Source organism: Astatotilapia calliptera, chromosome 16 (assembly GCF_900246225.1).
Source record: "Astatotilapia calliptera chromosome 16, fAstCal1.2, whole genome shotgun sequence".
Lineage (NCBI taxonomy): Eukaryota > Metazoa > Chordata > Actinopteri > Cichliformes > Cichlidae > Astatotilapia > Astatotilapia calliptera.
In genome coordinates, this window is record NC_039317.1 from 16,069,060 (window position 1) to 16,096,553 (window position 27,494).

Sequence of the window (27,494 nt, forward strand, 5' to 3'; positions counted from 1 at the left end):
ATAGATAGATAGATAGATAGATAGATAGATAGATAGATAGATAGATAGATAGATAGATAGATAGATAGATAGATAGATAGATAGATAGATAGATAGATAGATAGATAGATAGATAGATAGATAGATAGATAGATAGATAGATAGATAGATAATGAGGGTTCTGGGAAGTGCCTGTACCTTGCACTTAACAGACTGGTTTACAAATGCAGTTCAGCAATAGGAGCAATATCTGGTGCTATAGCTACAATGTCATTTTAAGCATTAGTTGCAATGATATTGATAAACCATATTTACATCAAGCAGCAAACTCCAGGGCTATAAAATTAACCCATTGCAGACGTTCCAAAAAGTCCAGTCCCTTCAATAGCCACTGACACCATCTCTAAAAGAAACATCTTTTATGTGCTTGGGCTTACATAATTTTTTTTCGTTTGATTTTTTTTTATGTCATGACATGAATATCACATAACAACCCACACATTTATCAGCTGCCATGTAGCAATTTATAACATCTGGTGAATATTTGCAGCTTAAGAGCATTCCAGAACTTTTAAACTACACTTCTAACTTCAATAGTCAGAGGAAAAATAATATTTGGTAAATATAATATTTAGTTTTCAGTGGTGATAGTCTTTGTTGTCTTCATCCCACCTGGTGCTAATGCCATCATTATCAAACAGCAGCGCATCCATTCAGTCACCCGCATGTGGGCAACTTTAACCACTGGTGTCTTAAAACAGTACTCCCCAACTTCTATCAGCATGTGACATTTGCAACATTTGCTGCTAGAAGTAGTCAAAGTCAGGAATGAAGACGATCACAGCCCGAAGAGGCTCAATCACAGCTACAGGACTGCTTTGATCACACAACCTGGGATTTATTCAACCAAGCTGGAGGAATGCTTTTTTATATCACAAACTGTGGATGACAAGCAATGTCCAAACACTCTTCAAAAACCACAACACTTTCTTCAGAACATGTGACAAAGCCTGTTACAGCAGAGCAAGAGCCAATCTAAAAGAGTGGAATAAAGATGATGAAAAGGGCCTTCAAGAGCAGGACTGAGGACCACCTGATACATAACGGCTCCTGGAGGGTTTGGCAAGGGTTACAGCATAAAATCACCGTGAATGTGAATCAATGTGAATCACTGTGGAGGTGCTAAATGGTTTCTTCATCCAGTTTGAGGCCACAACAGACTCACTGCAGGAACAGGATGTGGGATATTTGCTAAGGTCAGACATGTGCTAAGGAGAGTACTCCAAGCATGTGCTAACCAGCTCACTGGGGTATTAGAAAAAGTCAAGTCAGGCACTATAATTCCTTTTCCCAAAAAGCCAGTCTCTGTGGACTTGAATGATTATAGATCCATTACACTTACTGTATGGCTGTGATTATGAAATGCTTCAAGAAGCTTGCCAAGCATCACATTAAAAGCCGCCCCTCTCCCACACCTGATCCACATGCTTACAAAGCTAAGAGATCCTCAGAAGAGGCAATTGCCATAGCAATCCACAAAGCAATAAACCACCCAGAACACCGAGGGAGCTATGTGACTATAGCTCTGCATTTGATATCATAATTAGAGACATTCTAGTCAGCAAACTATAAAACTCTCTTCATGTGGAAAGGGCACAAACATTCAAGTTTCTGGAGGTCTTCATATCTGAGGACCGTAAAATGTAAGGACAGGATGCTGATGGTGGCCTACTGGGCAACAAATGAGAGGCTGGTAACATACTGCATGTCGGCGTGGTATGCAGGCTGCAGATATGAAAGTACTCCAGAGAAAATCACTGGGTGCCCCCTCTCCCGTCTGGAGGACATTGCCCATTCATGCTACCTGAGCAGAGTTGCCAACATCATCAAGGACTTCACTCACGCAGGCTTTTAGCTCAGTTTCTTCTCTCATGCAATAAAAATCAAATGAGAAAAAATAATAAAAGTGTGCCACCCATCTGGCTCCTCTGCACCCGCACTTCATTTATTAATGTACATACAGATTTGTATATTTTATACAGGTTTTTAGACCTTTATTTATCCTAGATTTTATTGTACGTCTTAGTTATAATCCTGTATTTTAGGGGTTTTTTTTACGTTGCACCACAGAGTAACATCTCAGTTTCCTTGTATATATTTACAATGACAATGAAGGCCATTCAGTTTAGAAGCAGGCACTTTGTCCACAAGGCAAATGTATTATCAGCATTAACACAGACAACCAGCAACTGACTGCAAAACATCAAACACAGTTTTAAAGTTACATAGCAAATCATGGGTTTGTTGTTATAGCTACATAATTACTATTTAGTTATAAAGACTGTCTCACATATCATGTAGCCAACCATGGAGGTATTCACACTTAAGACTGGGTTTCTTAAGATAATCGATATATAATTTTATTCACAGTCATAAATGAAGCTTCTATGCTGCTACATCACATGGCATATTTTTTCACTTCACATGAATGTCCCTATGAGCACGTGTTAAAAACAAAAAGCTGGGGGGATGTTGGGTCTCGTGTTGCCTCTGTAGCTGTCTTTTTTGAATTGTTGTGAATCCATTTCCCTCAACAGGTTCCCATAGTGCTGACAGTAGTGTAACTAAACTTGGACATGGACGCACCTGTTGCCATAGCGTCCTCCTCATTGTCCCGAAGCCCACGATGACGACGCCGATGGCAAGGCGCGATGCAACATGAGAACGTGGCGAGCAGAGCTTTGCGGAAGCGTGTGTTCATGAAGCAGTAAATAATCGGGTTGACGCAGGCGGAGGTGTAGCACAACAAATGGATAAAAGCGATGGGGGCCCCTGAGAGCGTCTGTGTGGCAGAGCTTTCATCAAAAGCCCGCCAGGTGTTGACACAGTACAGTGGCATCCAACAGACAAAGAACAGGACAACAATCACCACCAACATGCGAATGACTCGTTTTTTGGCCTCTAGCTTGGCTTCTGATGTGTTGCTGCGTGGCCTCTCTGCCTTGATCGCCCTGCCTGATGCAGCCATTGCAGACATCTCCATCGTGTGCGGCCGCTGGACTGCAGTCACATAGCAACCGTCTCCATCATCGCTGCCAGCAGACACAGTAGAGGTCAGGCCATTTACGTCTGAAATGACAAACAGGGTGAAAGAGAGAGTATTTTGGTGTTAATTAAATGCAATAAAAACAAATTCTCAGCCAAGTTCTTTAAAACCTCATCCTCTAATGTTTGAGCGGTGCTCCTGCTTTGTGATACTTTATGCCTTTTGTGCCCTTTGGGGATGGGTCTGGATTATATCAGAGGCAAATTAAAATTCAAAACACAAAGACATAAAGGACAGACACTACTTGAAGGTTTAAGTGAACTGATGCCAAACCACTGGAACAAAACAAAAATACAGAACATAATTAAAACAATAAAAATACTGGATATAGGTATTATTCCAAATGATTGCACACTCAGTAGCAATGAAAATATAGACATAAAACTGTGTATTACTTTAAGAATCCATCTGTCTGTACTTCATGTCGGGGCCTTCTTCTGGCATGCTTTAAATCATTTAACGACACCTCTGCACCTTATAATGTTTTATCCTATGCAACTAAATTGCCACGTCGTTGGAAGGAAATTACATCAACATAATGAAAAAAGCAATAAAGTCACAAACATCCTATAATGGAGTGCTGTATCCACTTGTGATGCCTTCGGCATTATTAAACTTTCAGACATTTACAGCACTTGATTAATGTTAGGGAAAAATGTTGTTTCCATTTAGAGAAGAACGAGTTTGCAAATACCTGAAATAAAAAGTGCTTGTTTACATTTTTTAAAAAATCATTTAATAACCTCAACCAAACAGTTTTTTTCTGAATACAAACCCATGGCTTTGTGTGTCCAAATGATTCCAATCACCGACTGCATTAAAACTAAAATTTGAAAATCAATTTAATTGTGAAGGAATACATTTTCTACAAGTCAGCGTTGTTAAACATAAAGGGTCTTGATATCAGAGTGATTCTGCCATCGCATTAAGAATAGTTTATTCTGGGAAATCATCTTTTATCCTGCAGCCAGCTGACTGACTCCTGTGTAAGGTTATTTTGGAGTCATTTAAAGAGCAACTTCTTGCCTTCATAGATGGAATATTAGCAAGTAATTCTTACTAGCCTATGGGGGTATTACAATTCAATAAAGCAATTTGAAAACCTTGCTTTTCCTCTATAAAGAAATAATAAAAGAGGATTCAGAATTAAAAAGCCTCAAGGTACCACATACAAACAAGATCTGGTATTGTAAAGCACCTGCTGGATTATTAAACACATTTCATAGAGGCAGTTTTGCAGTCTGTGAGGTAAGATGCAATTTTTCAATCTCTTCTCCTCCCCTGTTTGTTTTTAATCCATATTGTTTTCCTCCAAAAACTCTTTTTATATTTGTACAATCTCTTTCTCTCTGAGAGCAAACAGATGGTAATGTCCATGCCTGCAGCTGCCAGCCAATCCATCCTCTAATGGAGCATCAGCAAGGACAGTCGGTGCTGCTATCACCCCAGACACGAGTTTGTATTCCGATAAAAGGTTATGTTTCACTTAGCCTGCGCACACTATATCAATTGTAGCACTAATGAAATTCTTGTAAAAATCCTCATAATTCACACAAACCCTGTAGAAAAAAAATGTAAGGTTCGAACTTGTTTGGTATGAGCTGATAAGAATTGTGGCATTCAGTAACAGAGAGTTTCATTCAACAGTGAAATCAAAACAAGAGTAAAGTCAATTAGAGAGCACTGACTGATCTGACTCATCAAGCCTTCAACTAATCCAAAATGCCGCAGCAAGAGTCCTGACAGGGACTAGAAAGAGAGAGCATATTTCTCCTGTTTTGGCTTCCCTTCATTGGCTTCCTGTTAAATCCAGAATTGAATTCAAAATCCTGCTCCTCACATACAAGGTCTTAAATAATCAGGCCCCATCTTATCTTAATGACCTTGTAGTACCATATCACCCTATTAGAGCACTTCGCTCTCGCTCTGCAGGCCTACTTGTTGTTCCTAGAGTATTTAAAAGTAGAATGGGAGGCAGAGCCTTCAGTTTTCAGGCCCCTCTTCTGTGGAACCAGCTTCCAGTTTGGATTCAGGAGACAGACACTATCTCTACTTTTAAGATTAGGCTTAAAACTTTCCTTTTTGCTAAAGCATATAGTTAGGGCTGGACCAGGTGATCCTGAATCCTCCCTTAGTTATGCTGCAATAGACTTAGGCTGCCGGGGGATTCCCATGATGCATTGAGTTTTTCCTTTCCAGTCACCTTTCTCACTCACTATGTATTAACAGACCTCTCTGCACTGAATCATATCTGTTATTAACCTCTGTCTCTCTTCCACAGCATGTCTTTTATCCTGTCTTCCTTCTCTCACCCCAACCGGTCGCAGCAGATGGTCGCCCCTCCCTGAGCCTGGTTCTGCCGGAGATTTCTTCTTGTTAAAAGGGAGTTTTTCCTTCCCGCTGTCGCCAAAGTGCTTGCTCATAGGGGGTCATATGATTGTTGGGTTTTTCTCTGTATCTATGAAGCGCCTTGAGGCGACTTTTGTTGTGATTTGGCGCTATATAAATAAAATTGAATTGAATTGAATTTATATCATATAAAAAACTCAATTGAATTACTCATAAAATGTCAATGTACTAAAAAAAACATCTACTTTGTGTTTGTTTTCGGAGTCCATCGTCTATTCGACTATTTTGTGCTTTTAACTGTTTAGTGAAAATACTAAGTATACTCTCTGTATACTGGAGCTACACACACAGATGAACTGAAATACAGGACCAACAAAAGTTCTATATAAACATTTAATATGAAGACGTTTTTTACTTCCTTTAACAAATCATTTCGATGAATATTTTTGCGATTCAGTTTAAAAGTGTAAAAAGTATGAATACAAGTAAAATTATTGTTATGGCACATTGATTCACCTGTCCATGTATTGAATTACTGCTCTTTTTCTCCAAAACATAAGTGTTAATATGCGTGTCCTTTTTATATTTATGTATTTACATTTATACACATTTGCCTCATTTTATATGATAGCTATGCCGTATGTCGTGTGCATGCTGTTATGACAACTGAGATTAATAAACCTTCTCTGTTTCTGATTCCGATTTAAATGTTGTAGTTTTCTCTGTTTTTTATTGTTGTTTTCTTGGAACCACATGGCTTTCTGGAACATTAATTCAAACTTACTATTTTCTTTATGTTTTCTTTTATGTTTTCTATAAGTACTGTAGTGTAAATGGCCTCACCTGAAGAATCTTTTTTATGGCCCATTTCAAACTGGATGCCTCGATAAAGTTCTCTCGAGATCAAACCGTAGGCCACGATCATCATCACGCCTGGAATGGCGAACAGTACAAGCAACAGCAGAATGTACCTAAAAGAGAGACGAGAAGTTTAAAAATCCAACCACAGTGGACAAAAAAAACCAATAACACGTGAACTCCGTGTACTGAGTTGCAGTCTGTATATATCTTATGAGTAACGCATTCATCACGTGCTTTGTATGTTTGCCTGTTGGTTTGTTGGGTCACAGCAAAGCATTGCATTTGAGCATTTTAACATCCAACAAGCTTGTTGCCTGGACCAGAAATAAAAACACAACTTGGATAAAAATGGAAACAAGTAAAGACAGTAGTTCTGGAACAAAATTCATAGCAGTTGTACATATACAGCATTATTACATGAGCGGTGTCTGCTAATGGGTCGCGCCACACTCAGGTTGAAGGCGGCTCTCAATTACACACCTGCAAATGTTACAGTGAGTGAATTTAACAAAACAGGGATGTTTTCCTGTTGGCAAAATCTGAACACTGATGGAAAAAAATCCTTCTTTCCAAGGATTTTTTTAAGTGGTCTCTTGAGGATTAGTTCTCCAGGCTTTCTGAAGGTCTTTCAGAGTTTGTCTTTGGTACTTAATGAATCTCTTTCTTTCTTCTCTTCTTTCTTTTTGTTAAGCCAGCAAATACCTGCCTATGAAAAGGAATGTAACTCAAAGAATGAACGAATGTTGTGGCTACACATAACAGACCATGAGCAAAAAAAACCCCATTTTAAATTATATCTTTAGGCCTTTGTTACAAGCAGCCGTGTTGCAAAAGCATATAATTTGTTCCCATTTATTTGGTTGAATGTATGAAAAATGCCAACGTTAGCACAGTTTGACAGGCATAAATTAGAAGTTTGGCACCAACAAGGTGATTGCCAAAGATATTAGTTGAAAACTTGCGCAGTTTTGGAATGTCCCTCACAAAGCCTGGAGACTGAAGACTACTTATAGAAATGAAAAGAAAGTAAAATGTTTGTTTCTAAGCTCATTAGAATTGTGCAAACTCTGTTTTTTCCTTATGTGCTGTATTCCCATGTATGTTTGGTCATGTTTCAATCAATCACTGCAGCTATTTCTCATTTCCCCAGCAAAATATAAAGAAATCAGGCTTGAGACACAGTATTGTGTGTCTAAATAAAATAATAATAATAATAATAAAAGTCTTGCAGGGAGACTGATGAGATAATGTCTCAAGTGGAGATTAGACCAATGACCTTTCCATTTTTAACAATTCCCAAGGTACTCATCTAATCAGCCATTTCATGAAGAAACACATACCACCGAGGGACGACTGCACATTAATATTCCAGAGGTTTATACAAATACGTTCACCATTGTAGACACACACAGTGAGACAGGATTATAGTTTTCATTGAGACACACAGAAAAGACATAGATACGCTTTAAAAAGTATAATCTTTTTATGTGGACTGGATGTTTTGAGGCCATTTGCTACATAAATTGAAAATCAAATGAAATGGGATCTAGCGCTCAGTGAAAGATTCACAAGGTGAAAACAATACCAGCTCTGCTGCTGCAGCTGCTTCGCTCTGTGGGTCAAATGTTATGATAATACATCAGAGACAGTGGGAGCAGAATTTATACCCAGAAGAGAAAATGAAATACAAACGTGACAAATCAGACACAAATACAAAAACAAAAATAATGAGCACACAAAGATAATCACATGGTCGCCTGAAATTACATCCAAAGCCTGTTTTATCATAATTCATAACAAAAACACACTGAAGCACGCTCTGTTGTCTTCACCTGTCCTAATGGTTCCACATAAACATTGAACAGACATAGTTAAAACAGGCTCCAGGTCCAAACATGGAAGTGAATGAGATATTTCAACACAGAGTGGCTTACTGAAAGGACACAGAGACACACACACCACTCATAAACACACACAGTTCATCTAAAGTTTATTACATTAAAAATCACTTTGTGATTGCAAGTGTTGTGAAAGTAAAGAAGGAAGGATGGTCCGACAGCGGGCTTGATGATGAAGTAAAAATATAGCTGGAAATGTGTGTTTATAATACGAGTAAAATGTTCAAACATATTTCCTATGAAGAAATAGGAACTTTTAATCTTCAGTCTTATAGTTGCCAAAAATATTGTTGCATGGAGTTAATTTAATGCCTGACTAAATTAAGGCTATGTAGCATGACTGAAATTTCATGGTATATTAGACCATCCTGAGTTAAAACAACTTCCACTGTGTGACTGCGTACCATGTCCACTCATGGTGTCTATGTTCGTTAATCCAGGAGACATCCTTCTCTAAATTTCAGAGCATTAATGACTTTTCAGATATGTTTTGTTGTTGTTTTTCTTATATTTTTTATCAAATATGCATACAATAAATATATTACCTCACCATAATGTTAAAGAAATGAAAAGTATAACAAATAAAATGGTCTACACAAGAGACACTGATTTTGATCTCTTTGTAGTCTCTTCTTATTTTTCTCCCGCACTAGCTCATTAGGTAAGAATTAGAATTTGTTATAAATACAACTTAAAACAAATGTCACAGTAGTAAAAGAAGACATCAACTTCTACAATTACCCTAGCCATAGCAAATAAAATCTTGTATTAATCAGTAAATCAGAACTTTTCATAAAACACTGCAATGATGGGTCTTGGTGCTGCAGGTGTACTTGGTGTGGTATGTAATTCACTTATTACAAGGTGTTGCTTCACATAATTGATTTGGCAGAGTTTTATGTCCCTCCTGTCACAATCCCAAAGGGGATTTGTATCTCCAGCTGGAATCAAACTTGGCAAGAGAATGTGTGGATACTATGGGCACTTGATACATAGCTCATATACACACATATATACACATGGATACAAAGGCTTTATTGTTATGAGGAAAAATAAATAAGTCGCCAGCAGAAAAAAAATGTTGCAAACTGACAAAACAGAACATTTGCCAGTTTGCTGTTCTGGAGCATTCAGACGTGTGCTAACACAATGCCACAATGGACTTCCCAGCAAACCACCACCCCTAAGGTTAGACTGTAGAACAGGGGCCCCAACTCCAGGCCTCGAGGGCCGGTGTCCTGCAGGTTTTGGATCTCACCCTGGGTCTATACACCTGAATCAAATGATTAATTCATTACCAGACCTCTGGAGAACTGCAAGACATGTTGAGGAGGTAATTTAGCCATTTGAATGAGCTGTGTTGGATCAAGGACACATCTAAATACTGCAGGACACCGGCCCTCGAGGCCTGGAGTTGGGGACCCGTGCTGTAGAACAATCAAGAATATTGTGGCATGGACTTCCGGAGCAATGCCCTTTGCACAGACAAGACTAACGTGAAGATTTTTGCTACATTTGGCAAAAACCAAATGCAACATATCAGCACAAACATCTCAGTGTCATGCTGCACAGCCACGGGAACTGGGTATCTTGCGGTCATTGAATTGACCATGAACTGCTCTGAATACTAAAGTATTCTAGAATCAAATGTGAGGCCATCTGTCTGACAGCTAAAGCTTGGTTGAAATTGGGTCATGCAACATGACCGTGATCCCAAGCTCACCAGCAAATCTATAACAGCCTGTCTGGGGGGGAGAGAAGCTTTTTACGTCACATTACAGAGTTATCCGAAAGTAATATAAGTGCAGAAACGAAGTTTTTGATATTAAAACTCGTTTTTCAAGGTGTGTGCTAAGTTTTTCATAGAACTGAAGATTTGTGTGAAAAACTTTCTTTACTGAGTTTACCAAGTTGATAAGGGTTGAGGGTAAGGGGTAAGCTGCATCCACAGTGGAAGCGATTCATTCGTCATGTTTCACTTTGAAGCTTAAAGGTGGTTGCTTCCAGGTTCCTGTTGCCTAGGTAACCCCTCTAATGTATTTACGATCAGGTCATATGTCAATCAGATCTTATTCTCTCATTTGCTTACCTGGAAGTTCAGAGCACTTTATCTCAGATCTCATTCACTTTGCACTGGCATTGCATGTTACAGATTACGGGCCATTAAAGGAAATTTCTGCCAATTTTTTTTCTCATAATTTTAGAATAAGAAAACAAATTATTCCGAGAACTGTTTATTTTGTGTAATGTATCTAATAATCTATTTTTAATTCATTGTAACTTCATTTAGTTTGAAAATGTTTAGTTGTAGCTTAGTTTTTAATAGTGCCAGTGCTAGTTTTAGTCTTTTTAATTATATTTTAGCTATTTTGTATTGCATAGTGTACATGCCTCTGTGTTAAGATTTGCAAAAATTAGTACAGGTATTTTAATAAATACAGACTCACAGTGTTGTAACACATCAATCAATGCCTAACCAGGCAAGTTGCAACGCAAACTATAATAACCCTGGTCATCGGCGTAACTTTGTGCTGAACATTGGGGGGGGGGGGGGGGGGGGGGGGGGGGGGTCATGATCTCTGTCTAAATAAATAAATAAATCTGGGTAAATTCCCAGATGAGTAAACATGCAACTATTTTGCTGGTGATACCTGAAACGAGTAAAGAAAATCAACAGCCTATTTATGCAAGATTATTCATAATTTTATTGAGGGGGTTATATTGGTTGGGTCTGACTATTGGGGGGGGGGGGGGGGTCATAAGCCCCTAATGCCCCTGGAAATTACACCCTTGACCCTGGTGATGGGTGAAGAGTATTATTTTGAACATAGCACTCATGATTTATGTTACCAAAGTGAACCAAGACACGCACCAGGTCTGCTCCGCAGTTGCGACAGGCCACTTGTGGCGACACCGGTGTGCTGTAGTGTTGTCACGGCGCGGAAACGACTCCAGGTGACTGATGATCGGATAGGGGATCATAATGATCAAGGCCAGCACCCACGTGGCAGCAATCACCCGATAGGCGTGCGAACGGGTCTGCCATACCCGTGACTTCAGGGGGTTACAGATGGCGCTATAGCGCTCAATTGCTATGGCAACCAGGCTAAAAGTGGAGATGCTCACGGATATGCCTGTTGGAAAACAAACAAAAAAGTAAGCAGGTAAAATACTGTGTTCTTGCTATCTTGTATCTAATGACATCTTTTATTGTACTGTATAAACCTTTATTACTGCTCAGTGCCAAAAAAGAGTTTGGACCCATAATAAAAAAATAACACAAAGCAAGTAGGCTATTATCTGCAATCATAACAAAAAGCTGCAGTCGGTGGAGACGTGTTTGCAAATGAATATAGTGTGAGGTGGAGACAGTTATCTGAATCATGTGGTGGAGGAAATCATGCTGGCCTGAGCCACAGATTTGATCTGCCATCCCTGTAGTGACAGGGCAAGACGGGAAATTACTCTTCACCTCTCTTATCCAGGTCTTCAGCAAGAATACACAATACAGACTGAGTGTGTGTGTGTGTGTGTGTGTGTGTGTGTGTGTGTGTGTGTGTGTGTGTGTGTGTGTGTGTGTGTGTGTGTGTGTGTGTGTGTGTGTGTGTCAGAGAGAGGGAGCAAGAGACCCTTAGGTGCACTATGGTTATATACGAAGGAAGCTTTAGAGCATCCCCCAAGGAAGCAGGAGACAATCCACCAATAGTCTCCCCGTAGGGTCCTTTTCTTCAGTGCACCTTAATGATGGCTGCCTTCATAAGCTTTACATGAGCCTTCTTTTCTCTTCAGTTCTCAAATAATTCTGGGCACAAAAGCCCTCCTGTTCTTGTTTGCTTTATTTTTTTTGACATATTTGAATATCAATAATTGCATTGGAATTTCTTATGTTGTTAACATAAAAATGTTATGTCCTCTCCTTTTCCAGGTATCTGCGTTACAGTACATTAATTAACTACTTATATGAAATAAGCAACCATATTACACACTGAATTAAAGACTAAAGCTTACCTCCATCTCATTCCCCCTTCAAATTATTTTAAGAGGCCATTCTGTAGAAAATATATACTTAAACATTATGCTTAACTCTTTCCACTCCGTGGACAAATATGTTTCTGCTATTTGTGCAAACGCAATTTTTCAATGGTTGCCAAGGGCGGCACATTCACTCATTAAATTGTGCTTCATTTACTCTATGTAGCAACCAATTTGGTGGAGACACAGTTGAGAATTCAGGGTCAGTAGCCCCAGTCTAATCTTGATATTTCATCATCACATTTTATCTTTAAAGATGTAAAATTGCGCGTTTGTGCTCCAGGTTTTTTTTTTTTTTTCAGTCTGGGTTTATGAAGACTTGTTTTTTGAATTTTTAAAGAAGCTCTCAAGTGTCTCTTGTCTGTAGAAAGCTCTAGCCTCACAGCTGTTGAGCTGTTTATGAAGTGAGGGATGGTGCATAGGTGGGAATGTCAAAAAAAGTGAGAATACGTGCCACTTGTATAAGCTGAAGGTCAAAAGGTGAGAGATCCTAACCCTCTGTCTGCTATTGCTCCCCATTGTTTTCACAGATTTTATTAAGGTTAAGTGAAGTACAGGATTAGAAAGCAACAGGAACACTATAGTCAGTGCATCTGAATGGTGTCTTCATTTAGTATGAAACCACCAGCTGCCACTGATGATTGTTTCATTTTCTAATATCCATCCATCCATTCGCTTCCGCTTATCCTTTTCAGGGTCGCGGGAGCCTATCCCAGCTGTCATAGGGCGAGAGGCGGGGTACACCCTGGACAGGTCGCCAGTCTGTCGCAGGGCCAACACACAGGGACAGACAACCATTCGCACTCACATTCACTCGCACATTCACACCATTCACACAATGGCAATTTGGATTTTCCAATTAACCTATCCCCTCAAGCTGCATGTCTTTGGACGGTGGGAGGAAGCCGGAGTACCCGGAGGGAACCCATGCAAACACGGGGAGAACATGCAAACTCCACACAGAAAGACCCCGGCCTGATGTTGGAATTGAACTCAGGACCTTCTTGCTGTGCGGCAACAGTGCTAACCACCGTGCCACCATTTTCTAATAAGCCAAGTTAATTGTTTTCCAGGTAAAATTGACTTAGCTTTGCAGTCAAACTCGAAATGTAATTGCTTAGATTTAAAATAGCAAATGATGCCAAATCAGCTTGCATCAGACAAAAAGATTTTTGCTTTTGAAAAATGATACATAATCAATGATTACATGATACATGATTATAGATTTTCTTTTGTTTAAGCCATTATTTTTGCCTTTGCGTTAAACTTTTTAAATACAGTTAATTTGTTTGTTTTTGTTTTTTCTATTTCTGGTTGCAAAGTATTCCAAATCTGTGGGCCCTTAACTGTAAATGATGACTGACCCAATATCCTTTACAGATAACTCGATCACCATTAACAACTCCCCTCAGAGCCCAACTAATTTACCAAAAGCCAGAAAAGTAATTCCGTAGTGAACTGAAAAATGTATCTCTTTATAATCTGCAGACAAATGTCTGATGAGGAAAGAATTAAGAAAAGTGTCCAGGCAAGCATGAATGTTGCCTATAGTAAATGCCATAATTGGAGAAAATGATGTTCTTTTATTCATCCTCATCCTTTAGCCGCCCCTCCTTGAGCCTGGTTCTGCTCCAGTATTCTTCCTGTTAAAAGGGAGTTTTTCCTTCCCACTGTCATCATTCTTGGGGGTTTTCCTTTTCATTTTTCATTATTATAAGGTCTTTACCTTACATTATTAAATGCCTTGAGGTGACTGTATTGTGATTTGGTGCCATAAACATAGATTTGAATTGAACTAAAATGTAATATTTACACACTGCTTGCTAACAAATGACAGCATCTTTAGCTTTGTAATTATCTGTAACCTACTGTCGCTGATTTAGATTTCATACATTATTAATATATATATTGTGTATTCATTTATATAATTCATATATCATTAATACTGATTTTAAATGTTGTTCTTGTAAATATGAGATGGAAAGTGACTCCCATTAGTCTGGAGTGAACTCTAAATTTGCAGATATTTGCAGAAATTTGGAGCAAAGTTACTGAAAGTTGCTTCACATTCTTTAGTTTCATGGCATTAAAATGGCTTTTGATGATTTGCTATCCTCACCACAAGCTTGAACTTTAACACTGTTCACAGAAAAGCCCATACAGGCTCCCTGAAGAAATTCCCATTGGTAGAGATACTTTTAACCTCCATCAGAAGGTGTCTGACCTCTCATCTTATTGCAAACCACCGATGTGCGACTGTGCTGCTTAAAATTCAACTGAATCAGATTTATACAGCACTTCATAGCAGTTCTTCTGTATCAGCTAAAAAGATTATCACCAACATTGTACCAAGGACATTTGTACGTACATTATCGTTCTGTAAAACACAGCTATATTTACAATGTATGTCTATATATGTCTTTACCATAGGGAAACCTAAAATTTATGGTACAGATAGATTAAAATGAAATAAATTGTATCTCTCCAATAAGCTTAGCTAAGAAAATTTAAGAAACTAAAATGTTCCTAAAATGTAAAAAGGTAGCTTCCAAATATCTGAAATCACTACACCCCCTTTCTCTCACCCATGAGGTAGGTGACTATCTTGCACATGGCAGCTCCAAAGATAAAGTCCTTAAGGATGCTGGGGATGAGGTTGAAGGGCATGCAGAAGATGGCCATCATCAGGTCACTGACGGCAAGAGACAGCAAGAAGGTGTTGGTCACGGTGCGCATGCGCTTGTTGACCGTTAGAACAACAATGATCAGCAGGTTTCCGAATACACTCAGGAAGAAGATCAGCGAATAGAGCAGGATCCGAAGTGTGTGGTCTTCATCTGGTAACAAAAAGAAGAAGAACACAGGGAATATTAGCGTGCTAAAGTGTTAGTCTGTTTTCATTCAGTGGTGTACTCTTCACTTTTTAGCTTCATAAAGCTGTCTAATTCTCGCTGTGTTTATTAAGTTGTAAAAGTCAATGAGTGAGCAGGGTCTTATCTGCTAGGATTTGTCTCTTAAAGGTGGAACGTCTGATTGTGCAGCCAACAGCAGTACAATTGGGAGTTGTTACTGTTAAAATATTATTATTATATTGTAATGCTTTGCACAGTTTTTATTACCTTTAAACTGCGCTGGTTTGTTTATAAAATGTTAGATGCTATTAAGTGACAATATGCCATGGCCACAATGAAGGACATTACAGTGTCGGTGACTGTGTCCAAACTGTTATGGTGTGAAAAGTGTCCTGACAGTTCAATTTATCCCCAGCTGAAAATTTGCAGAGTGGCACTGCTCTGTTTCCTGTCTATAAACACTGTGTTGGCCAAAAATTGTTGTGGTCCAAGAGCATCAGCAACAACAGAGGGGACCTTGTTTTTACATCCAGTAGTGGTCTCTTAAAAATCGTAAAATATTGATCATATCATTGATCACAAAATATAAGAGACACTATTCGTCAGCATCTCTTGTATTTTGTTTTGAGATTTACTTTGTGTCTGTTTATTGCCTTGGTTATGTTCTTCTGTTTTCTGTTCCCCTCTTGTTCACATTTTCCCAATTTGCCCTCAGCGTATAGCTCCTGTTCTACCTTTGTCAGTGTGCCTTATTGGCCTCATTTGTGTGCTTCCTGTTGTTCCTAGAGTTTGTGAATTTTGCTCATTTTGTTTTGTGGACTGTGGACTCTGACCTAATCAAAGGTTAGGTTTTGTTTAGCTTGTCTTCCCTAGTTTCTTTTGGCCCACTTTTGGCATAACTGTAAAAATTATTGCAATGAAACAAAAAGTTACATGGATTTAACCTTAAGTTTTAATCAATAGAAGACAATTGTGTATCTACAGAGTGATGGTGATGATAATACAGAAGAGGATTAGGGCCACTGGGGGGGGAAAAAGTGGGTACGTCTTTTTTTTTTTTCTTTTTCTGAATTCTGAGAAAAAGTCAGAATGGTGCAACTGCATAAAAATTATAGAAAGTTATGCTAGGAAAAGGGACTAGAGTTGGATGCACCTTCTTATTAGTTTAAATATTTAAACTTTGCTGTAAAAATTCACTTCATGCTGCCTCATGAAAAATCCTGTGAGCTGGATCCTCCCATAAGGTAGTGGACTCTCTCCTGATACCACTGGCAAGATAAATGACCCTTTTTAAGTAGAGAGGAGCTGACTGTGTTAACCTTGGCTTTTAGAGAGACAGAGAAAAAGGGAAGAGCTTAGAAAAGAGAAAGTGAAATCATAAGCTCTGAAGATGTTATTGTAATTTGATTACAGCTGCCGGTTGTCCTGACGGCTGTATGGGGCAAATATCTGTGGAGTCAGAGGTGTAACACAACTTTTATATTGGAACCTCTTTTTTTTTAATCCACGATTTTGATGATGATATTGTGGCGGGGTGTGGTTAGCGGTGCCACTGCAGAAGAGGAGTGGCGCAGTGGGTTCAAGGCGTGGTGGTAGGGGAGGCTGGAATCCTAACAAGGAACTTAAACCATGTTTTAAATCTCGATTGTGTTTATTTGAATGGGACTTGATTTGTATTCCCAAAAGAGGGATTTAGATCCCACGAAATGACAGGTCCCTACAAAATAAATAATGCAAATACAAAAAACTACAAAGAGTCATAACAGATAACACACGCTAGGTTTTTCCAGGTCTCTCACCTACTATAGGCAGGTTTAAACATTCCCAAAGTGGATTTTTAAAATACGTTCACTGATTCATTACTTCCTGTAACAGCTGCATCCCAAATAGCCAACAAATCTCTTCCCCTCTTTATCTGGAGAACATCTGGATAGCACTAAAACCCATGTTATAAAACCCATGATACGAGGCAAGTTCATACACCTTAAAATGATGTCATCCTTTTAAATGATAAACCCTGACAGGCAGATAGTTACTTTTTTTTTTCAAGTTAGCAGGTAAAAGTCAGTATGAAATAATACTTACAGGATTACAACGACACTAAAACTATCGAGCGCATCCTTTCAAATTATTTTTGTAAATTGAATAGCAGTCTCCAGGCTGCAGGAGCTCAGCAACAACCTCTGAAAAATATTCAATTTATGTGTGAAACAGTTAATATCATTTGCTTTTCATTCCTTCAGTGCCATTTCAACCAAGTTCCTCTAACAAATTTAGAAGGTTTTTTTATTTTCCTATCCTAAAGTTACAGTCTCAATCTTGCATAAAAATACTGTTAAATGTAAAAGATTACCTAAAGCCTCTCTGTGCCCTCAGCCATTGGCAGCTTCACTGGATCATATCCTGTAAAGTCCATGTTAACGGCATTCTCTCTTATCTTCACCTCGCCTCCCTTCTTAGACACAACACTCTTTTAAACAGGTTAGCTACTGTGTCTGTATCCTGGGGATTGGAGGTACCCATGTATGCTGAATCTTGAGGACACAAATCACATCGCACACATAAGCCCGGACTTCACTGACACAGTTGTGGAGGCATGTGCAGTCAAACACACTCAAGCCTTTAATCCCCTGAAAATATACCACCGCAGTTCCTCAAAGGCACCGGTAAATTAGATTAACTAAAGTCTGCAAATATATATCAAGAGTGTCTGTGTCCTTGAAATCACCAAATTTATTGATATCCCTTTCTGTCTTCTTCTTTTTTTGTGTTTTAATTTGTTTTTAATTATTCTTTTTTTCACTCATTGCAGTGCCCTTTTTTAGTGAGGCTATGGTCATTGTGTTTTTAATTTAAATCTACTTGACTTTTAAATGTTTCAGTTTCAGAAGTCTTTTGCTGCTTTAATACTCCATTGATTCTTTCCCCCTCTGCTCTCAGTTAAAGTAGAAAGCTTTTACTGTTTAAAAAAATGTAAAAAATAAAAAAATCAGCATCCAGACACACGACAATGTGGCTCCCACCTAATTTGCCAAAGTGCATGAGAAAAAAAAGGTAGCCTAGTGCTTGTGTTTTGAGCACTGAGTGTTTTATTTAAGAATCAGGAGCTAATGCCAGCATTGATTAACATTTCCGTTGCTTTAAGGACATTCCTTAAGGATCACATCAGTGACTTCCAATATAAAAAGTAGGATTAACAACGCAACATAAAAAAAACACCCAGAACCACATTTATTTGAAGTAATCCCAAACCTAACTCTTATTGACTTTTAGTAATCCACCTGGGATGTAAACATGTGTATTGTGCACAGCTGGCTGGGATAATCCGAGCTCCACTTATCTGCCTGCTTAACAGAAGGCGACGTAATGTTCAGGTTGTGCTGCAAAATCTGAACATGGATACCCAAGAGCGGACATGAAGTTAAAGAGGTACATTATTGGAATTGCTTCGGTGCTCCTAATGCATATGAGCATATTTATAGTTCATGGATAAAAATAGAATCATGTCTTACCAAATTGATTTGGTGCTCTTGAAACCACCCATTCACTCAAATGTTCTTGTATCACTTAGCTTGGTCAGCAAAAAGACAGTATGCCAGTGAGTCATATGGTCTCTCTCTCTCTGTCTCTCCCTTTCACACACACACACACACACACACACACACACACACACACACACACACACACACACACACACACACACACACACACACACGCACGCACGCACACACACACACACACACACACACACACATCTAATGACATGTGCCTCCACCATCTGTCTCACAAACTCCTCCTATGCAAATAAAAAGCATTAAGCTCTAATATGGTTGGTGTGCTAATAACAGACATGCAAACTGCAGCCACTGAAATTGTTACATTTGCATTGAGGGCGCAAAAGCAGAATGGAAATACGGAGACGCATGATTGGCAAGAAAGAGGAAGCAACACTCTTCTTCATTACTGTCTATCTCTCTTTCACCCTCTCTTGCTTAATGAAATATGTTACACTGGCTTCTGCTTAATCAAAGCCAATTAGCTTTCCTGTGTGCTCGCTGATAACTCCCTGAGCACATTTACCAGTTCCTTCAGGACAGTCTTCGCAATAGCTGCTACTTGGCTCATCAGTGTAGAATGGAGACATTCTTAATATTTTACCTTTCTCTCACACGGGCCAAAACATGTCTGCAAAGGGAGCACCCTAATACTGCAGTCTTCTGTTTCACAGCGTCGCTGGGCTGATTAGTGCCGCAAAATGAAAATGCGGTACTCAATGAGTCTGTTTAAATGCTAAAATTAATATTATTGTTACTTGAACTTCTGATAATAACTTATTTTTAAGGTTGTGAACATATTGCAAAACAGACTCATATATAGCCCAAAGGGTTGACTCTGTTCATCTGGTCGTAGCGTTTTCAGTGGGAGAAACGTTTCGTCACTCATCCAAGTGACTTCTTCAGTCTCAGCTGACTGCAGGTTTCCTCAATTTTATAAACAGTGCATTTGCACAATGACTGAAACTAGCACCACTGAAGGAACGATGGGCTGGGAGGTCAGTTCCTGATCTCACATCAACTGATGATGATCAATTCTGTGACCATCATCATTAATGATCAGGGAACTGACCTCCCAGCCCATCGTTCCTTCAGTGGTGCTATGTTATGCTGAACCAAAGCTACTTATTTGCCATTTATTTATTTGGCAATGATTACTATGTAAGGGAAAGTAAATGACAAAAAAATATAAGCATTGTTGAGCTTTTGTAAAACAAAAGAAAAATCACATAATGAACTCCTCAAGTCAGTAAACCTTCCCTGTAGAGGTGCTATAGGTATATTATACTTGGCCAGATGTGATTTATGACTGTAATAAAAAAAAAGGGGGGGGGGGGGGGGGGTGGAACGATGATTCAGAATTTGATGACTAGTGCTTACTTCAACAACAGGCTGTACGGTCTGTGCATTTTTCATACAGTGAAATCTTCGCTTGTGAAAATGGGCCCACATCTTGATTTAGCACATCTACTCTATAGGGTTATTGATGTTGGTAAAATATCTTAAATAAGGGTAAGAAACAAAATAGTAGTTGATAAGATAAGGTGAAACTGTTTTTGCACAGACTTTTGAAAAACAATTTTTTAACCTACTGTATTGTAGTTGAGAGGGAGCAGGGTAACCCCCAAAGCACATTTTATTCATTCTTTTCCTTCTGGTTACTTTTGCCTTCTTTCTCATCGCTGTTTCTTTCAGAAAACAGATCCAAAATGAAACTAACATCTTAATGTAATTTTATACTAGAATTAGTAATTACTACAAATTAGTAATTTCTAAAGAATTGGTGCTTAAGAAAGATTAAAGCACTAAAGCTTTAATGTTGCAATTTACATCTACAGTTATGTGTCCACTGTCTTTTCGGATACACAGTGCTTCCTCATTCATTACTTTATTGCACTTATCACTTATTTGTCAATCAAATTTTGACTTTAGACAAGAATTTAAAAGTGCATTGTTTAAATGATGATTTACCCAGAACTGTTTGGCCCTGTGTGAAAAAGTAATTGCCTTCTAAACTTGATAACTTGTGCCACTCTTGGGAGAAAGTGCAATAACTGGCACTGAGTCTTTCACGACAATGTGGAGGAATTTTTGCTCATTTTATTTCCCCCGAATTGTTTTAATTCAGTCACACGAGATTTTCTGGTAGAGAGTAAAATTCCTGGTTACATCAATCATGGCAAGCTTTCCTGTTGTTCTGGGTTCTTTTGTGATCTCCTGGATGAGTCATCAATATAGTTTTGGAGTAGTTTGTTAGAAAACTCCTGGGAAGGTTCACTATTGTTCCATGTTTTCTCCATTTGTGGACAATGTCTCTCACTGTGTTTGACTGGAGTTTCAAAGCCTTAGAAATGGCCCTGTAATCCTTTCCACACAGATAGATGTCAACAGTTTTTTTTCTTAGCTGTTCTTGAGTTTCTCGTGATCATGGAATAATATGCTGCTTTTTATTGGTCGCTTTTTTTTTTTTAGTTTAGATACACTAGCTGCTCCATAACATTAAGTTAGCAATCATGACCAAGACATCTGCTATACCCTTAAAAATAAGGCAGGAATTTCTAGTTTACTTCATACCCGCCAGGTAAGTATGAACAGCTTTTTCCCGTAATACATGAAATCATGCATTAAAAACTGCATTTGTTTGACCATCTAAATCTAAGTGTGAAAAATATGCAAACAAAAAAGAGAAAGAAATCAGGAAGGGGCAAATACTTCTTCACACTATAAAATGTCATCACTTCACCACTGTATACTGAGCTTTGAGCCAAGCTAACATTACCATGCCATTACGCTATATTGTAGAGAAAGGCAAAATATAGGGTGATTGGGGGTGGAATTTTTTTTTCTTAGAATGATTGTTTTCTTTTTTCCCTTGGGAGATTTGAGAAAACAATTTTATAAAATGAGAAATGACAACTTAGACCTCAGGAAGTTACATATTAGTCTGAATGTTTGTAATTATCAGCATATTTGAATTCTGGCCTGAAAATCTGGCCTGAAAATTTACGTCTGGTTTTCTTGTTATACAGCAGAATGGGCCAGATAGGGGACAAAAAAATCAAATCAGACACATACGGACAGACACAAACATAACACAGAGGCCAGAGCTGCCAGTGAGGCAGAGAAATATCATGTAATGGTTAATGTTGCAGGAAATTACTCTATAGATAGGAAGTTATTACTGAAACCAACACTGACCATTTGGCAAGGCTTTGTTTGTACCCAGCTAAACCAAAAGTCTTTTCAGTTTAAAGAGCCAAATGACAGAAGGGAAGCCTGTAGCACATCCACGTCTGGCCACTGACGCTGACACACAGTCTGCTCTCTGTTTACAGACTGCAGGAAAAATCACTTTGTTTTAACTGCTGGGGGTTTTCTACTTGCAATTATCCGAAAGAGGCCAGATATGCTGCTTTAGATCATGTGTCATTTATTTCTTGTTCGGCTCCATTGCCAGCACATGTTGTTTCACTATGTAATAGAGAGATACGTCTCTGAATTTGGGCAGATCACACAGAGATGCAAGATGTGGGTCGTATTGGACACCATTGATTGTTACGCTTTTTTTTCATGCAGAACAAATTTGCAAATAATGTGCGACAGCATATCTAACATGTCATTAATAACAACTTACCAGCCATTAAAGTGCTGTTTAAACACTGCAGAGCAGATGCTAACAAATCATCTGTAACAATTCAACTGACAAGTAAAGTAAGCCTGTTATTTAATATGTTCAATTATGAACAAAAGTATAAGAGTTTGTATTTCATTAATGAATATTAAAGGTTTCGTATGTTTCTTGCAACCAGTAGCTACACAGGATATTATAGATAATTTACTAACCCTGCATTTCACCAGTCTCTTAAACATATGCAACACCCATCGTTTTAAATCCCAGTATACCCTCGTGTCGCTGCGCCTGTGAGAGGAAAGCTGGCTCGTCTCCTGTTAGACCTAGGTATTGGTAAATGTCACAGCTAGTGGCTAATCCAGCAGGGTAAATGCCACCTAAGCCTTGTCACTAAGTCAACACCCCCCCCAACCCACCCCCACCCCCCAACCGAACAGTTGATCGCGGCAACGAGCAAACCCATTTACTGCTGACTGACAGACTACAGCATGCAATCCACAGAGTCTCCCATCACAGCGGTCAGCATGCAGAACATTAGGTTTGCTGCTTGTCGAACAGCGCAGGCATGTATTAAACACCTCAGCTCTCACAGGCAGAGTGAGAAGCGAGGGTGTGAGCGACAGTAGATGGAGCGCTGAGAGAAGTGGTGGGAGAAAAAGAAGAAATGAAAGGGAAAATGGTTACATTTTTGTACATTTTACTTTGGGGTTTTTTTGTTTACTAGACACCTTTTGTTTTGCATAAACTGCTTTCTGAAAACAGATTTGAAATGGTGGTTTGCTCCTGGCACTGACAACAGACCCCTCTTTCATTATTTTTCATCATCCCCTCCAGAAATTGCCTCCTGCTGCTCGAGTGACAAATTATGCGCCAGATTTCCAGTATCCTAGATAAAGTATAAGGATTTTTATTGATTCTATTAATGAAAACGAAGCAACGTGTGACAAGCTTCCTGTGAAGCCACAGTAACTGAAGTCTACAGCGATGATGTAAATCCATGTGCCTTGAAGCCCTTAGAGAATACGTAGGTGTCTTTTTTTTTTTTTTTTTTTTTTACCTTTTTTTTCTCGCTTTTTGTTTTGTTCTTTTTCTTTTTCAAACCTGAAACAACACCTGCACTGTGTTGAGTGTGAAACCATTTTGAAAGGTGTCTGCAGTCGAGCAACATGTTTCCACCTGGAGCTTGCAGAGGTTTGGCCTTACTTTGACATGCACTCGCTCCCACTTTGTGCCTCGCTCAGGGGTGAATGCCAGTATCCATGGTGAAATGCTCACAAAGCAGCGGATGTACATAGACATTTTGCAGAGCAACCCTTTTTTTGTTACCAGGTTATTCCAACAATTTTGTGTCATATTTCTGTCTTCAGAAAATGTGCATTAAATTCTCAAATTTAATACTTACAGCACTTTCCCTTTGTGTTTTCCATTTTTATGGCAACTTTCATTCACAACTTACTGTAAATCATGCAGTATCATAGCTTGGCTTTTAGTGTACCCTCTCCTCTTATACACATATCAAATGATTTATACAAAAAAACACTCTTTGGCAAACAGGCGGAGCCTGGACTGGAGATATCTCACTGATCAAAATAAATGTCATCCATTGAGGAAGGATAAATTTACTAAATCCCTGCAGACTACATGTGGTCCACGGCACGCTCCTTGAGGTCACCAATCTGCATAAAACATACGTAACTCTTTCAAAGTCTGACAGTGATGCAACTCAATCTGCCTGATAAACACAGAAGGGCAGAAAGAGGAGATGAGAAGAATGATTGACAGAGGTGGAGAAGCAATCAATTTGGGAGTGATGGAGTGAGAAATGACGGTGACAGCAGCTGCACTGGGTCCGACACTTTAATTTGATCTATTTATATGATCATCTGAGATCAGTATGAAGTGCAGTTATGAGATACAGTGAGAATATTAACCAGAGAGAAAGAACGGCCTGATTTGAAGGAGTGATTGACATGTTGTGGGGGAAAGAAAATATCTTAGTTTGCTGCATATAATATATGAAACACATCTGCTGCCAGGCTCGGGAGACACAAGCCACCTTACATTGATCTGTACTTGTTAGATGTGCCCTCAGTGGGCTTGTAATTTGAAGTGTTCTAATTCAGCCTCAGTTTGAAATTACTTACCACTGGGAGGTGTAAAAGATCGTGTGTAATTATGGGAATGATTGAGGGAGAGGCAAATCAATCATCATCGCCTACAATGCACTACAGTTTTAAGTCTTATAAAAGGGGTACAGGTATCTGTCATTTATATAAAAGTATACTGACACTATGCTGCTCACAAACACACACACAAACACACACACACACAAGCGTAGGCACATGTGGCAAAACCACCTCATCCAAACACAGAAACACTGACAAATTCTGAGGAGTGAAGATTGATAATGTCTGTGAAGGTTCTCAGTCATCCAGGTCATCGTAGTCTAAGGAGCTTGGAAAGAAAAGCGTCTGGACTTCTTTGAGTTGCTTGAAGACATTTCACCTCTCATCCGAGAAGCTTCTTCAGTTCTAAGGTCAAATGGCGGAGAGTCCCAGATTTAAACCAAGTGGGAGTTTCCCCCCAAAGAGGGACAAAGGATGATCCTCTACCTAATCACATGAGCCAAAGTGTGAAAGCGGGTGTGGGTCCCAATCAGCCAGAGTTTCGGGTGAGCTCATTGTGAAACCTGGCTCCACCCTATCATGTGATTTCCTGAGGTCAAATGGCCCAGGATGTGAGTGATTAACAAATTATCACAGACAGAAGCAGAGCAAATCAGGATGAAAGTGTCAGCCACCCTCTCCAGTTCCAAAGTCCCTCCATCTAATCTCACATTACAAGAAAAGAAGGCCGTCGCTTCCCTGAGCAAAGACCACAACATCACTATATTACCAGCTGATAAGGGAAGGTGCACTGTCCTAAACACAACGGATTACCACAGATCACTACTCTCCTCAGTGACAACAATACCTACGAAGACCCCACAATGTAATGTAGCAGCTGGAAACAGGACACAGGAAGTTGCAAGTGTACAGTGATGATGCACTCAAATGTCCTTTTTTTCCCTCCAAAATTTATAGATTTACATGGGGGGGTGGGGGAAGTCTATGCATAACAGGTGCTCTGTTCTCATCACAATTTGGATAAAGTGCATTAAAATGCTTTAGGACTGGGATGACCGTGAGGAACAGCCCTGATGTGACTTTTTTTTTTTATGAATAAATCCCCTGTGTGGCCAGGGTTAGATGTGCCTCTCTGTCTGTGTGCATCCTCTTTGATCTGTAATTCACTGCTGCTCTGTACACTTTTTTGCTTAAAATAAATAGAACCTAAAAAACCAGCCTTACTGTAAAAAAAAGAGCATTAACGCACCTCCATATACTTCCAATAATCTGCTAAGTCCTAAAGACTGAAATGGTATCAGACAGAAAGTTTGTCACCTCCAGGTAAAATGTTAAGCACAGAATGCTTTTACCTTAAGTTGTTAAAAGCACAGATTGTATCTGTTGTAGTTTTAAGGACTTGAAAAACAAAAACAATCCGTTTTAGTTTCTCTGAAATCAGAGCTCATCAGTCCCATCACATCCCAATGAAGTCAATACTACAAATTAAACTTAAGTTGGACATTGCATACAGTCTGCGGACGTATGCAATGCTTCAGTGCAGATAATAGCGCGTTAAAATTAAATAAAGAGACATTATGGTGGCACATTTCATTAAAAGATGAGCTATGTGTGTGCGCGCTCACCTCTCTGCCTCGCACGCTCAGGTATGAGGAGTGTGGACGCGTTGCCGCAGGCGATGTTTGTTGCCTCCAAGCTCCCGTTACCCGCTCCGTTCTTCAGCGCGTCGACCTGCGCTAAAACGCACTCTGGGTTGATGGATGTCTCATTTCTCACGTAGTCAGCCATGATTCTGATTTAATTTTCGCAGCGTAAGTTGATGCCGTATAATATTAGGAAAAAATTCAAAGGAATTCGAACCTTTAAAGTGTCAGATAACACTACTCTGCATCCACTGTCCATCACACTGACTGAATGAGGTATAAGTTGTCTTTTTCCCAATTTGCAAAAGAAAATAAAAACGTAAAAACAAAAAAACTAGATTAATGTCCTTTCTTTTATTTATTTTTTACTCCTTCTCGGTTACTGTAGATGTGTCTCAGTGAGCGTCGCGCGTTAATCGAGGGCTGGTGCGCACCAGGAGAGGTGAGCGCGGTGCGCTCCTGCGCTTTTGCCAAATGAACTGCCAGAGTCGCGGACTGCTGTCATAAAGGGCGTGTGGTTTGTGTGCGTCTGTGTGTGAGCAGTGGGAATAAGAAACGCCTGGTTCGTTTTTTACGTGTGTAACTCATACACGAACATATTTATAATAGCTTCACAGCTTCTCAAGAGGCAGCATTGTTTGTCTCGATTAAAAGAAAAAAAAAAAGTCGGGGTGAGCCATAAAATGAAAACCATTCATCATTTTTTGCAGCACCACGAGCCTGAAGCAATGAGTACTGAAACATTGTGTTGGGGAAAAGCACTCAGTTCTCTTTCAATATCTAAATAGTGACAGTCCTAAAACGCTTAAGACCTCTTGAACTTTGCAAAATAGTCAAGGATTTAATATGGAAGCAGCAGGGGAGATTCAAATGAATGAGACCTTGGTGATTACAGAGAAGAGAAGAAAGAAACACATTGTGTTCAGGTTTTTGATTATTATTACTTTACTGCCGTCACTTCCACTTATATTTGGCTATTTGTTCCATAGTGTGAAGGTGCTTGCTGGTAATTCAATTAAGAGCGAGGACGTTTTCACCTTATTTAAGTGTTGACGGACTGTAGGCGGTTTTGTGGTTTTTACATGCACGCCACCGCCCCCATGTGGCAGGTCTGAGCGGATTTTCGGTCATCTTGTTGCAAATCTCTCTTGACTAACAAAGGTTTGAGCTGCGGAATATATCAGTGCAGTTTCTAAACGCTTGTGTGATAGACTTCCTCCGTATAATATCTGGTGCATGATTATCAAAATCCTCATCATTACATCTTTAACCTCTTCACTTGAACTGACTAATCTTACGTTATTAAGAAATGCTTAATAGGTTTTCTGCATACTTATTTTGCACTTTTTGCCATGCCGCCTGCCCTCTGGCTGTGTGTGTTGTAATATTTTCATCTGCACTCATTTGATTACTCACTTAATTGCTCCTCATCAGCATTTATGGTTGATGTAGAACTCTCTCTG

At 39.2% G+C, this 27,494-nt stretch overlaps 1 protein-coding gene across 1 annotated transcript; it reads right to left on the reverse strand.

The window, feature by feature from the left end:
* Positions 1 to 105: 105 nt before the first annotated feature.
* On the reverse strand, positions 106 to 26,519 carry cckbrb (cholecystokinin B receptor b). Its single transcript, XM_026145732.1, has 5 exons — positions 26,014 to 26,519; positions 14,811 to 15,062; positions 11,066 to 11,327; positions 6,278 to 6,405; positions 106 to 3,108 (listed from the first exon to the last, which is right to left on the reverse strand). Exons 1-5 carry the CDS (start codon positions 26,174 to 26,176, stop codon positions 2,570 to 2,572), a joined length of 1,344 nt encoding a protein of 447 aa, XP_026001517.1. The 5' UTR covers positions 26,177 to 26,519; the 3' UTR covers positions 106 to 2,569.
* Positions 26,520 to 27,494: the final 975 nt, after the last annotated feature.

What these genes read in the sequence shown, in the direction of transcription:
- cckbrb (XM_026145732.1), bottom strand. Translation starts at nt 26,176, where the DNA reads ATGGCTGACTACGTGAGAAATGAGACATCCATCAACCCAGAGTGCGTT. An exon ending in TGAGCGTGCGAGGCAGAGAG is followed by an intron (nt 15,063 to 26,013) that starts GTGAGCGCGCAC and finishes TTTTGTTACCAG; the next exon opens with ATGAAGACCACACACTTCGG. An exon ending in GCAACTGCGGAGCAGACCTG is followed by an intron (nt 6,406 to 11,065) that starts GTGCGTGTCTTG and finishes TCTCTCTTTTAG; the next exon opens with GTACATTCTGCTGTTGCTTG.